Source organism: Rhinoderma darwinii, assembly GCF_050947455.1.
Source record: "Rhinoderma darwinii isolate aRhiDar2 chromosome 11 unlocalized genomic scaffold, aRhiDar2.hap1 SUPER_11_unloc_2, whole genome shotgun sequence".
NCBI lineage: Eukaryota > Metazoa > Chordata > Amphibia > Anura > Rhinodermatidae > Rhinoderma > Rhinoderma darwinii.
Genome location: NW_027461851.1, coordinates 68,168 through 83,903, shown reverse-complemented (window position 1 = coordinate 83,903; position 15,736 = coordinate 68,168). Strand labels below are relative to the sequence as shown.

The 15,736-nt window shown below is 43.3% G+C and overlaps 1 protein-coding gene across 1 annotated transcript in view; it reads left to right on the top strand.

The window, feature by feature from the left end:
* The window catches only part of LOC142698029 (heat shock 70 kDa protein 12A-like), a 58,296-nt gene that overhangs the window by 27,855 nt on the left and 14,705 nt on the right, over positions 1-15,736 (top strand). The window contains exons 6-7 of the mRNA XM_075847763.1: positions 3,446-3,562; positions 14,932-15,082. Of these exons, the coding sequence (XP_075703878.1) occupies positions 3,446-3,562; positions 14,932-15,082 (268 nt within the window). The remainder of the gene's footprint in view (positions 1-3,445; positions 3,563-14,931; positions 15,083-15,736) is intronic.

Genomic DNA, 15,736 nt, shown 5'->3' with positions numbered 1-15,736 from the left:
TGTCACACTGAGATATACCGGAGGAGGGGATGATGTCACACTATGAGATATACAGGAGAGGATGATGTCACACTATGAGATATACCGGAGGAGGGGACGATGTCACACTGAGATATACCGGAGGAGGGGACGATGTCACACTATGCGATATACCGGAGGAGGGGACGATGTCACACTATGCGATATACCGGAGGAGGGGACGACGTCACGCTATGACATATACCGGAGGAGGGGACGACGTCACGCTATGACATATACCGGAGGAGGGGACGACGTCACACTGAGATATACCGGAGGAGGGGACGATGTCACACTATGAGATATACCGGAGGAGGGGACGATGTCACACTATGAGATATACCGGAGGAGGGGACGACGTCGCACTATGAGATATACCGGATGAGGGGACGACGTCACACTGAGATATACCGGAGGAGGGGACGACGTCACACTGAGATATACCGGAGGAGGGGACGACGTCGCACTATGAGATATACCGGAGGAGGGGACGACGTCACACTGAGATATACCGGAGGAGGGGACGATGTCACACTATGAGATATACAGGAGAGGATGATGTCACACTATGAGATATACCGGAGGAGGGGACGATGTCACACTGAGATATACCGGAGGAGGGGGTGATGTCACACTGAGATATACCGGAGGAGGGGACGACGTCACACTGAGATATACCGCAGGAGGGGACGACGTCACGCTATGACATATACCGGAGGAGGGGACGACGTCACACTGAGATATACCGGAGGAGGGGACGACGTCACACTGAGATATACCGCAGGAGGGGACGACGTCGCACTGAGAGATATACCGGAGGAGGGGACGACGTCGCGCTATGACATATACCGGAGGAGGGGATGATGTCGCGCTATGAGATATACCGGAGGAGGGGACGACGTCACACTGAGATATACCGGAGGAGGGGACGACGTCACACTGAGATATACCGGAGGAGGGGACGACGTCACACTGAGATATACCGGAGGAGGGGACGACGTCACACTGAGATATACCGGAGGAGGGGACGACGTCACACTGAGATATACCGGAGGAGGGGACGACGTCACACTGAGATATACCGGAGGAGGGGACGACGTCACACTGAGATATACCGGAGGAGGGGACGACGTCACACTGAGATATACCGGAGGAGGGGACGACGTCACACTGAGATATACCGGAGGAGGGGACGACGTCACACTGAGATATACCGGAGGAGGGGACGACGTCACACTGAGATATACCGGAGGAGGGGACGACGTCACACTGAGATATACCGGAGGAGGGGACGACGTCACACTGAGATATACCGGAGGAGGGGACGACGTCACACTGAGATATACCGGAGGAGGGGACGACGTCACACTGAGATATACCGGAGGAGGGGACGACGTCACACTGAGATATACCGGAGGAGGGGACGACGTCACACTGAGATATACCGGAGGAGGGGACGACGTCACACTGAGATATACCGGAGGAGGGGACGACGTCACACTGAGATATACCGGAGGAGGGGACGACGTCACACTGAGATATACCGGAGGAGGGGACGACGTCACACTGAGATATACCGGAGGAGGGGACGACGTCACACTGAGATATACCGGAGGAGGGGACGACGTCACACTGAGATATACCGGAGGAGGGGACGACGTCACACTGAGATATACCGGAGGAGGGGACGACGTCACACTGAGATATACCGGAGGAGGGGACGACGTCACACTGAGATATACCGGAGGAGGGGACGACGTCACACTGAGACATACCGGAGGAGGGGACGACGTCACGCTATGAGACATACCGGAGGAGGGGACGACGTCACGCTATGAGATATACCGGAGGAGGGGACGACGTCACACTGAGATATAACGGAGGAGGGGACGACGTCACGCTATGAGATATACCGGAGGAGGGGACGACGTCACGCTATGAGATATACCGGAGGAGGGGACGACGTCACGCTATGAGATATACCGGAGGAGGGGACGACGTCACACTGAGATATACCGGAGGAGGGGACGACGTCACACTATGACATATACCGGAGGAGGGGACGACGTCACACTGAGATATACCGGAGGATGGGACGATGTCACGCTATGAGATATACCGGAGGAGGAGACGATGTCATAACCATTCTCCTCCTTGTCACAGTAATGGGTGGTTCATTCTGGGTGGTTACAGTGTATCAGTGCAGGACAGTGATGTCATGTGACCCTGCAGCCACGCCTCCCTGTGTGACTGGTTTTGAATCTCCTGGAGTTCGATTGACCTCTATTCTCTCCAATCACAGGCCAGCTAGGTCTGTGGCCCCTCCCCCTCAGTGTTGCTCGTTGCCGGATATGAAATATTAACGGGTTCGGGATTATTAATATATTTTGATTCCTTCGATGCGTCTTCGGGACTTGATAATTATTTTCATAAAATCTTGAGTTTTCGCCTTTATAAAATATGAATTTAAAGAAATGTCCGACATTACACGAGAGGGCGGCCAATACACACACACAAAGCTGCAGCCGTACCCCCAGACAGGAGCGTCTCCTCCTCCAGCACAGATTGACTTCTGTAATGCGGAGTCTCTGTGTACTGCTCCTGTGCAGATCCTGAGTTATATCATGTCTATACTCCAGTCACATCCAGAGCTGCAGTCTCATTATTACTGACTTCCTCCTCAGCTCTGGGGCTGCAGGAATCTCCCATCTCAATGCTGCCCCTCCTGTTCAGTATCTGTAGAAAGCACATCCTGCTGTAATGCATTGTGGGAGATGTAGTGCACAGCAGTCTGATGGTGGGAATAATACGTCTCCTACTATGAAATGCGTGAAAGTTTATTGCTGTTAGCTGAGGTGTCAGGGGTGTCCGTCCTGTGCTCAGGCAGCCACAAAAATGTGAGAATAAACCTGCATGTGACTGGAGTATAAAACGTGATGTAACATCAGGATTGTGACTGCAGCTCTAGTAGTGACTGGAGTATAAGACATGATGTACCAGCAGGATTGTGTCTGCAGCTCTGGATGTGACTGGAGTATAAGACATGATGTAACAGCAGGATTATGACTGCAGCTCTGGATGTGACTGGAGTATAAGACATCATGTACCAGCAGGATTGTGACTGCAGCTCTGGATGTGACTGGAGTATAAGACATGATGTACCAGCAGGATTGTGACTGCAGCTCTGGATGTGACTGGAGTATAAGACATGATGTAACAGCAGGATTATGACTGCAGCTCTGGATGTGACTGGAGTATAAGACATGATGTAACAGCAGGATTATGACTGCAGCTCTGGATGTGACTGGAGTATAAGACATGATGTACCAGCAGGATTGTGATTGAGGGCTTTTCTCTGGGCTTCCACCCGCCGGACCCCTGGATTCCCTGGCCTTTGCTGCATCTTCTCCATGTGTTTTGGTTTCAGGAGCTGAGTGACCAGGCCGGGGCCGAGATGGACAACCAGGAGGTCAGATGGGTCATCACCGTCCCCGCCATCTGGAAGCAGCCGGCCAAGCAGTTCATGAGGCAGGCGGCATACAAGGTGAGACCCCGCGTCCCATAATCTCTACTACCGCCACGTCCCACAATCTCTACTACCGCCGCGTCCCACAATCTCTACTACCGCCGCGTCCCACAATCTCTGCTACCGCCGCGTCCCACAATCTCTGCTACCGCCGCGTCCCACAATCTCTGCTACCGCCGCGTCCCACAATCTCTGCTACCGCCGCGTCCCACAATCTCTGCTACCGCCGCGTCCCACAATCTCTGCTACCGCCGCGTCCCACAGTCTCTGCTACCGCCGCGTCCCACAATCTCTGCTACCGCCGCGTCCCACAATCTCTGCTACCGCCGCGTCCCACAATCTCTGCTACCGCCGCGTCCCACAATCTCTGCTACCGCCGCGTCCCACAATCTCTGCGACCGCCGCGTCCCACAATCTCTGCGACCGCCGCGTCCCACAATCTCTGCGACCGCCGCGTCCCACAATCTCTGCTACCGCCGCGTCCCACAATCTCTGCTACCGCCGCGTCCCATAATAACCTCCACTACGCTGTAGCTGCCACCAATGCCTACAGACGGGTGACGCGCCGCATTAAGCCTAATTCTTCCACTTCACCCCTTGTGTGCCTGCTCGGCACTGCCGGAGTCTTTGCCGGGATGATCTGCGCAGAGGTGGCGGCTCCGGCTGCATTCGCCGCTAGATCTGAAGTGATTGGGGAGATTTATTGGGCTGCTCGGATGAGGATCACGTGGCACCCAGTTTTATCGGATTTATCGTTTCTTAGCCCTCGGGGTCCCTGATCTCCTGCGAGGTCGTCACAAGGACAGGAAATAATTATAAAGACAGAAAGTCGCCACCAGCACGAAAGCCATGAAAGTGATCATATAAGACAGTATATACTACATACATATATATATACACAAACCACACATACATACATATATATATACACAAACAACACATACATACATATATATATATATATACACCACACATACATACATATATATATATATACACCACACATACATACATATATATATATATATACACCACACATACATACATATATATATATATACAACACACACACACACACACACACACACACACACACACATACATACATACATACATACATACATACATACATACATACATACATACATACATACATATATATATATATATACACACACCTCACATACACTACATACATACATATATATATATATATATATATATATATACACCACACATACACACCACACATACATACATACATACATATATATATACACACACCACACATACATACATATATATATATATATATATATATATATATATATATATATATATATACACACACCACACATACATACATATATATATATATATACACACACCACACATACATACATATATATATATATATATATATATATATATATATACACACACCACACATACATATATATATATATATATATACACACACCAACTAATAGCCCAATCCTTGTATCCAGGGTCAACTTTACATTTGGTGAGAGATCCGGATCTAGAAATAAATCTTCCTGCTGCTTTATTATTTCCCGGCTTCATCATATTTTCTGAATTTCATTACATCATATGTGACTGATATCAGCCGCTCCTCTTATAACACTCCAGTACTATTATATCCTCCAGAGACATTACATCCTATGTGTGACTGATATCAGCCGCTCCTCTTATATCACTCCAGAACTATTATATCCTCCAGAGACATTACATCATATATGTGACTGATATCAGCCGCTCCTCTTATATCACTCCAGCACTATTATATCCTCCAGAGACATTACATCATATGTGACTGATATCAGCCGCTCCTCTTATATCACTCCAGCACTATTATATCCTCCAGACATTACATCATATGTGACTGATATCAGCCGCTCCTCTTATAACACTCCAGTACTATTATATCCTCCAGAGACATTACATCATATGTGACTGATATCAGCCGCTCCTCTTATATCACTCCAGTACTATTATATCCTCCAGAGACATTACATCATATATGTGACTGATATCAGCCGCTCCTCTTATATCACTCCAGTACTATTATATCCTCCAGAGACATTACATCATATGTGACTGATATCAGCCGCTCCTCTTATATCACTCCAGTACTATTATATCCTCCAGAGACATTACATCATATATGTGACTGATATCAGCCGCTCCTCTTATATCACTCCAGCACTATTATATCCTCCAGAGACATTACATCATATGTGACTGATATCAGCCGCTCCTCTTATAACACTCCAGTACTATTATATCCTCCAGAGACATTACATCATATGTGACTGATATCAGACGCTCCTCTTATAACACTCCAGCACTATTATATCCTCCAGGCATTACATCATATGTGTGACTGATATCAGCCGCTCCTGTTATAACACTCCAGCACTATTATATCCTCCAGACATTACATCCTATGTGTGACTGATATCAGCCGCTCCTCTTATAACACTCCAGCACTATTATATCCTCCAGAGACATTACATCATGTGTGACTGATATCAGCCGCTCCTCTTATATCACTCCAGTACTATTATATCCTCCAGACATTACATCATATGTGACTGATATCAGCCGCTCCTCTTATAACACTCCAGTATTATTATATCCTCCAGACATTACATCATATGTGTGACTGATATCAGCCGCTCCTCTTATATCACTCCAGTACTATTATATCCTCCAGAGACATTACATCATATATGTGTGACTGATATCAGCCACTCCTCTTATATCACTCCAGTACTATTATATCCTCCAGAGACATTACATCATATGTGACTGATATCAGCCGCTCCTCTTATAACACTCCAGTACTATTATATCCTCCAGAGACATTACATCATATGTGTGACTGATATCAGCCCCTCCTCTTATAACACTCCAGCACTATTCTATCCTCCAGAGACATTACATCATATGTGACTGATATCAGCCGCTCCTCTTATAACACTCCAGTACTATTATATCCTCCAGAGACATTACATCATATGTGACTGATATCAGCCGCTCCTCTTATATCACTCCAGTACTATTATATCCTCCAGAGACATTACATCATATGTGTGACTGATATCAGCCGCTCCTCTTATAACACTCCAGCACTGTTATATCCTCCAGAGACATTACATCATATGTGACTGATATCAGCCGCTCCTCTTATATCACTCCAGTACTATTATATCCTCCAGAGACATTACATCATATGTATGACTGATATCAGCCGCTCCTCTTATATCACTCCAGTACTATTATATCCTCCAGAGACATTACATCATATATGTGACTGATATCAGCCGCTCCTCTTATATCACTCCAGCACTATTATATCCTCCAGAGACATTACATCATATGTGTGACTGATATCAGCCGCTCCTCTTATATCACTCCAGTACTATTATATCCTCCAGAGACATTACATCATATGTGTGACTGATATCAGCCGCTCCTCTTATAACACTCCAGTACTATTATATCCTCCAGAGACATTACATCATATATGTGACTGATATCAGCCGCTCCTCTTATATCACTCCAGTACTATTATATCCTCCAGAGACATTACATCATATGTGACTGATATCAGCCGCTCCTCTTATATCACTCCAGTACTATTATATCCTCCAGAGACATTACATCATATGTGTGACTGATATCAGCCGCTCCTCTTATAACACTCCAGCACTATTATATCCTCCAGACATTACATCATATGTGTGACTGATATCAGCCGCTCCTCTTATAACACTCCAGCACTATTATATCCTCCAGACATTATATCATATGTGTGACTGATATCAGCCGCTCCTGTTATAACACTCCAGCACTATTATATCCTCCAGACATTACATCATATGTGTGACTGATATCAGCCGCTCCTCTTATATCACTCCAGTACTATTATATCCTCCAGAGACATTACATCATATGTGACTGATATCAGCCTCTCCTCTTATAACACTCCAGTACTATTATATCCTCCAGAGACATTACATCATATGTGACTGATATCAGCCGCTCCTCTTATAACGCTCCTGCACTATTATATCCTTCAGAGACATTACATCATATATGTGACTGATATCAGCCGCTCCTCTTATATCACTCCAGCTCTATTATATCCTCCAGATACATTACATCATATGTGTGACTGATATCAGCCGCTCCTCTTATATCACTCCAGTACTATTATATCCTCCAGAGACATTACATCATATGTGACTGATATCAGACGCTCCTCTTATATCACTCCAGTACTATTATATCCTCCAGAGACATTACATCATATGTGACTGATATCAGCCGCTCCTCTTATATCACTCCAGTACTATTATATCCTCCAGAGACATTACATCATATGTGACTGATATCAGACGCTCCTCTTATATCACTCCAGTACTATTATATCCTCCAGAGACATTACATCATATGTGACTGATATCAGCCGCTCCTCTTATATCACTCCAGCACTATTATATCCTCCAGAGACATTACATCATATGTGACTGATATCAGCCGCTCTTCTTATATCACTCCAGTACTATTATATCCTCCAGAGACATTACATCATATGTGACTGATATCAGCCGCTCCTCTTATATCACTCCAGTACTATTATATCCTCCAGACATTACATCATATGTGTGACTGATATCAGCCGCTCCTCTTATAACACTCCAGCACTGTTATATCCTCCAGAGACATTACATCATATGTGACTGATATCAGCCGCTCCTCTTATATCACTCCAGTACTATTATATCCTCCAGAGACATTACATCATATGTGTGACTGATATCAGCCGCTCCTCTTATAACACTCCAGCGCTATTATATCCTCCAGACATTACATCATATGTGTGACTGATATCAGCCGCTCCTGTTATAACACTCCAGCACTATTATATCCTCCAGACATTACATCATATGTGTGACTGATATCAGCCTCTCCTCTTATAACACTCCAGCACTATTATATCCTCCAGAGACATTACATCATATGTGACTGATATCAGCTGCTCCTCTTATAACACTCCAGTACTATTATATCCTCCAGAGACATTACATCATATGTGTGACTGATATCAGCCGCTCCTCTTATATCACTCCAGTACTATTATATCCTCCAGAGACATTACATCATATGTGACTGATATCAGCCGCTCCTCTTATAACACTCCAGTACTATTATATCCTCCAGAGACATTACATCATATATGTGACTGATATCAGCCGCTCCTCTTATAACACTCCAGCACTATTATATCCTCCAGAGACATTACATCCTATGTGACTGATATCAGCCGCTCCTCTTATATCACTCCAGCACTATTATATCCTCCAGAGACATTACATCATATGTGTGACTGATATCAGCCGCTGCTCTTATATCACTCCAGCACTATTATATCCTCCAGAGACATTACATCATATGTGTGACTGATATCAGCCGCTCCTCTTATATCACTCCAGTACTATTATATCCTCCAGAGACATTACATCATATGTGACTGATATCAGCCGCTCCTCTTATATCACTCCAGTACGATTATATCCTCCAGAGACATTACATCATATGTGTGACTGATATCAGCCGCTCCTCTTATAACACTCCAGTACTATTATATCCTCCAGAGACATTACATCATATATGTGACTGATATCAGCCGCTCCTCTTATAACACTCCAGCACTATTATATCCTCCAGAGACATTACATCATATGTGACTGATATCAGCCGCTCCTCTTATATCACTCCAGCACTATTATATCCTCCAGAGACATTACATCATATGTGTGACTGATATCAGCCGCTCCTCTTATATCACTCCAGTACTATTATATCCTCCAGAGACATTACATCATATATGTGACTGATATCAGCCACTCCTCTTACAACACTCCAGCACTATTATATCCTCCAGAGACATTACATCATGTGTGACTGATATCAGCCGCTCCTCTTATAACACTCCAGTACTATTATATCCTCCAGAGACATTACATCATATGTGTGACTGATATCAGCCACTCCTCTTATATCACTCCAGTACTATTATATCCTCCAGAGACATTACATCATATGTGTGACTGATATCAGCCGCTCCTCTTATATCACTCCAGTACGATTATATCCTCCAGAGACATTACATCATATGTGTGACTGATATCAGCCGCTCCTCTTATAACACTCCAGTACTATTATATCCTCCAGAGACATTACATCATATATGTGACTGATATCAGCCGCTCCTCTTATAACACTCCAGCACTATTATATCCTCCAGAGACATTACATCATATGTGACTGATATCAGCCGCTCCTCTTATATCACTCCAGCACTATTATATCCTCCAGAGACATTACATCATATGTGTGACTGATATCAGCCGCTCCTCTTATATCACTCCAGTACTATTATATCCTCCAGAGACATTACATCATATATGTGACTGATATCAGCCACTCCTCTTACAACACTCCAGCACTATTATATCCTCCAGAGACATTACATCATGTGTGACTGATATCAGCCGCTCCTCTTATAACACTCCAGTACTATTATATCCTCCAGAGACATTACATCATATGTGTGACTGATATCAGCCACTCCTCTTATATCACTCCAGTACTATTATATCCTCCAGAGACATTACATCATATGTGTGACTGATATCAGCCGCTCCTCTTATATCACTCCAGCACTATTATATCCTCCGGAGACATTACATCATATGTGTGACTGATATCAGCAGCTCCTCTTATATCACTCCAGCACTATTATATCCTCCAGAAACATTACATCATATATGTGACTGATATCAGCCGCTCCTCTTATATCACTCCAGTACTATTATATCCTCCAGAGACATTACATCATATGTGTGACTGATATCAGCCGCTCCTCTTATAACACTCCAGCACTATTATATCCTCCAGACATTACATCATATGTGTGACTGATATCAGCCGCTCCTCTTATAACACTCCAGCACTATTATATCCTCCAGACATTATATCATATGTGTGACTGATATCAGCCGCTCCTGTTATAACACTCCAGCACTATTATATCCTCCAGACATTACATCATATGTGTGACTGATATCAGCCGCTCCTCTTATATCACTCCAGTACTATTATATCCTCCAGAGACATTACATCATATGTGACTGATATCAGCCTCTCCTCTTATAACACTCCAGTACTATTATATCCTCCAGAGACATTACATCATATGTGACTGATATCAGCCGCTCCTCTTATAACGCTCCTGCACTATTATATCCTTCAGAGACATTACATCATATATGTGACTGATATCAGCCGCTCCTCTTATATCACTCCAGCTCTATTATATCCTCCAGATACATTACATCATATGTGTGACTGATATCAGCCGCTCCTCTTATATCACTCCAGTACTATTATATCCTCCAGAGACATTACATCATATGTGACTGATATCAGACGCTCCTCTTATATCACTCCAGTACTATTATATCCTCCAGAGACATTACATCATATGTGACTGATATCAGCCGCTCCTCTTATATCACTCCAGTACTATTATATCCTCCAGAGACATTACATCATATGTGACTGATATCAGACGCTCCTCTTATATCACTCCAGTACTATTATATCCTCCAGAGACATTACATCATATGTGACTGATATCAGCCGCTCCTCTTATATCACTCCAGCACTATTATATCCTCCAGAGACATTACATCATATGTGACTGATATCAGCCGCTCTTCTTATATCACTCCAGTACTATTATATCCTCCAGAGACATTACATCATATGTGACTGATATCAGCCGCTCCTCTTATATCACTCCAGTACTATTATATCCTCCAGACATTACATCATATGTGTGACTGATATCAGCCGCTCCTCTTATAACACTCCAGCACTGTTATATCCTCCAGAGACATTACATCATATGTGACTGATATCAGCCGCTCCTCTTATATCACTCCAGTACTATTATATCCTCCAGAGACATTACATCATATGTGTGACTGATATCAGCCGCTCCTCTTATAACACTCCAGCGCTATTATATCCTCCAGACATTACATCATATGTGTGACTGATATCAGCCGCTCCTGTTATAACACTCCAGCACTATTATATCCTCCAGACATTACATCATATGTGTGACTGATATCAGCCTCTCCTCTTATAACACTCCAGCACTATTATATCCTCCAGAGACATTACATCATATGTGACTGATATCAGCTGCTCCTCTTATAACACTCCAGTACTATTATATCCTCCAGAGACATTACATCATATGTGTGACTGATATCAGCCGCTCCTCTTATATCACTCCAGTACTATTATATCCTCCAGAGACATTACATCATATGTGACTGATATCAGCCGCTCCTCTTATAACACTCCAGTACTATTATATCCTCCAGAGACATTACATCATATATGTGACTGATATCAGCCGCTCCTCTTATAACACTCCAGCACTATTATATCCTCCAGAGACATTACATCCTATGTGACTGATATCAGCCGCTCCTCTTATATCACTCCAGCACTATTATATCCTCCAGAGACATTACATCATATGTGTGACTGATATCAGCCGCTGCTCTTATATCACTCCAGCACTATTATATCCTCCAGAGACATTACATCATATGTGTGACTGATATCAGCCGCTCCTCTTATATCACTCCAGTACTATTATATCCTCCAGAGACATTACATCATATGTGACTGATATCAGCCGCTCCTCTTATATCACTCCAGTACGATTATATCCTCCAGAGACATTACATCATATGTGTGACTGATATCAGCCGCTCCTCTTATAACACTCCAGTACTATTATATCCTCCAGAGACATTACATCATATATGTGACTGATATCAGCCGCTCCTCTTATAACACTCCAGCACTATTATATCCTCCAGAGACATTACATCATATGTGACTGATATCAGCCGCTCCTCTTATATCACTCCAGCACTATTATATCCTCCAGAGACATTACATCATATGTGTGACTGATATCAGCCGCTCCTCTTATATCACTCCAGTACTATTATATCCTCCAGAGACATTACATCATATATGTGACTGATATCAGCCACTCCTCTTACAACACTCCAGCACTATTATATCCTCCAGAGACATTACATCATGTGTGACTGATATCAGCCGCTCCTCTTATAACACTCCAGTACTATTATATCCTCCAGAGACATTACATCATATGTGTGACTGATATCAGCCACTCCTCTTATATCACTCCAGTACTATTATATCCTCCAGAGACATTACATCATATGTGTGACTGATATCAGCCGCTCCTCTTATATCACTCCAGTACGATTATATCCTCCAGAGACATTACATCATATGTGTGACTGATATCAGCCGCTCCTCTTATAACACTCCAGTACTATTATATCCTCCAGAGACATTACATCATATATGTGACTGATATCAGCCGCTCCTCTTATAACACTCCAGCACTATTATATCCTCCAGAGACATTACATCATATGTGACTGATATCAGCCGCTCCTCTTATATCACTCCAGCACTATTATATCCTCCAGAGACATTACATCATATGTGTGACTGATATCAGCCGCTCCTCTTATATCACTCCAGTACTATTATATCCTCCAGAGACATTACATCATATATGTGACTGATATCAGCCACTCCTCTTACAACACTCCAGCACTATTATATCCTCCAGAGACATTACATCATGTGTGACTGATATCAGCCGCTCCTCTTATAACACTCCAGTACTATTATATCCTCCAGAGACATTACATCATATGTGTGACTGATATCAGCCACTCCTCTTATATCACTCCAGTACTATTATATCCTCCAGAGACATTACATCATATGTGTGACTGATATCAGCCGCTCCTCTTATATCACTCCAGCACTATTATATCCTCCGGAGACATTACATCATATGTGTGACTGATATCAGCAGCTCCTCTTATATCACTCCAGCACTATTATATCCTCCAGAAACATTACATCATATATGTGACTGATATCAGCCGCTCCTCTTATATCACTCCAGTACTATTATATCCTCCAGAGACATTACATCATATGTGTGACTGATATCAGCCGCTCCTCTTATATCACTCCAGCACTATTATATCCTCCAGAAACATTACATCATATATGTGACTGATATCAGCCGCTCCTCTTATATCACTCCAGTACTATTATATCCTCCAGAGACATTACATCATATGTGTGACTGATATCAGCCGCTCCTCTTATATCACTCCAGTACTATTATATCCTCCAGAGACATTACATCATATATGTGACTGATATCAGCTGCTCCTCTTATATCACTGCTGTACTATTATATCCTCCAGAGACATTACATCATATGTGTGACTGATATCAGCCTCTCCTCTTATATCACTCCAGCAATATTATATCCTCCAGAGACATTACATCATATGTGACTGATATCAGCCGCTCCTCTTATAACACTCCAGCACTATTATATCCTCCAGAGACATTACATCATATGTGTGACTGATATCAGCCTCTCCTCTTATATCACTCCAGTACTATTATATCCTCCAGAGACATTACATCATATGTGTGACTGATATCAGCCACTCCTCTTATAACACTCCAGCACTATTATATCCTCCAGAGACATTACATCATATGTGTGACTGATATCAGCCGCTCCTCTTATATCACTCCAGTACTATTATATCCTCCAGACATTACATCATATGTGTGACTGATATCAGCCTCTCCTCTTATATCACTCCAGTACTATTATATCCTCCAGAGACATTACATCATATGTGTGACTGATATCAGCCGCTCCTCTTATAACACTCCAGTACTATTATATCCTCCAGAGACATTACATCATATGTGTGACTGATATCAGCCTCTCCTCTTATATCACTCCAGTACTATTATATCCTCCAGAGACATTACATCATATGTGTGACTGATATCAGCCGCTCCTCTTATAACACTCCAGCACTATTATATCCTCCAGAGACATTACATCATATATGTGACTGATATCAGCCGCTCCTCTTATATCACTCCAGCACTATTATATCCTCTAGAGACATTACATCATATGTGTGACTGATATCAGCCGCTCCTCTTATATAACTCCAGTACTATTATATCCTCCAGAGACATTACATCATATGTGTGACTGATATCAGCCGCTCCTCTTATATCACTCCAGTACTGATATCAGCCGCTCCTGCACTGTGGCTGTTTTGTGCTGCAGGATACAATGTAATGGTGATAATGATTCTTCTGTCTCACAGGCCGGGATGGTGTCTCCTGAGAACCCTGAACAGCTGATCATCGCTCTAGAACCGGAAGGGGCATCAATTTACTGCCGGAAACTGCGACTTCACCAGATGATCGACCTGAGCAGCAAAGTCGCAATCAACGGGATCAGCCCCACAGATCCAGGTCCTTCGTCTGTATATTATATGTAGATGTTCCCTGCAGTCCTATGTAACACCACAGATAACACAGTGGTAACTCTCTGAGTACAGATAATGTAGTAGATGTCACCTGCAGTCCTATGTAACACCACAGATAACACAGTGATAACTCTCTGGGTACAGATAATGTAGTGGATGTTACCTGCAGTCCTATGTAACACCACAGATAACACAGTGATGACTCTCTGATTACAGATAATGTTGTAGATGTTACCGGCAGTCCTATGTAACACCACAGATAACACAGCGATAACTCTCTGATTACAGATAATGTAGTAGTGTTACCTGCAGTCCTATGTAACACCACAGATAACACAGTGATAACTCTCTGATTACAGATAATGTAGTAGTGTTACCTGCAGTCCTATGTAACACCACAGATAACACACAGTGATAACTCTCTGATTACAGATAATGTAGTAGATGTTACCTGCAGTCCTATGTAACACCACAGATAACACAGTGATAACTCTCGGGGTACAGATAATGTAGTAGATGTTACCTGCAGTCCTATGTAACACCACAGATAACACAGTGATAACTCTCTGATTACAGATAATGTAGTAGTGTTACCTGCAGTCCTATGTAACACCACAGATAACACAGTGATGACTCTCCG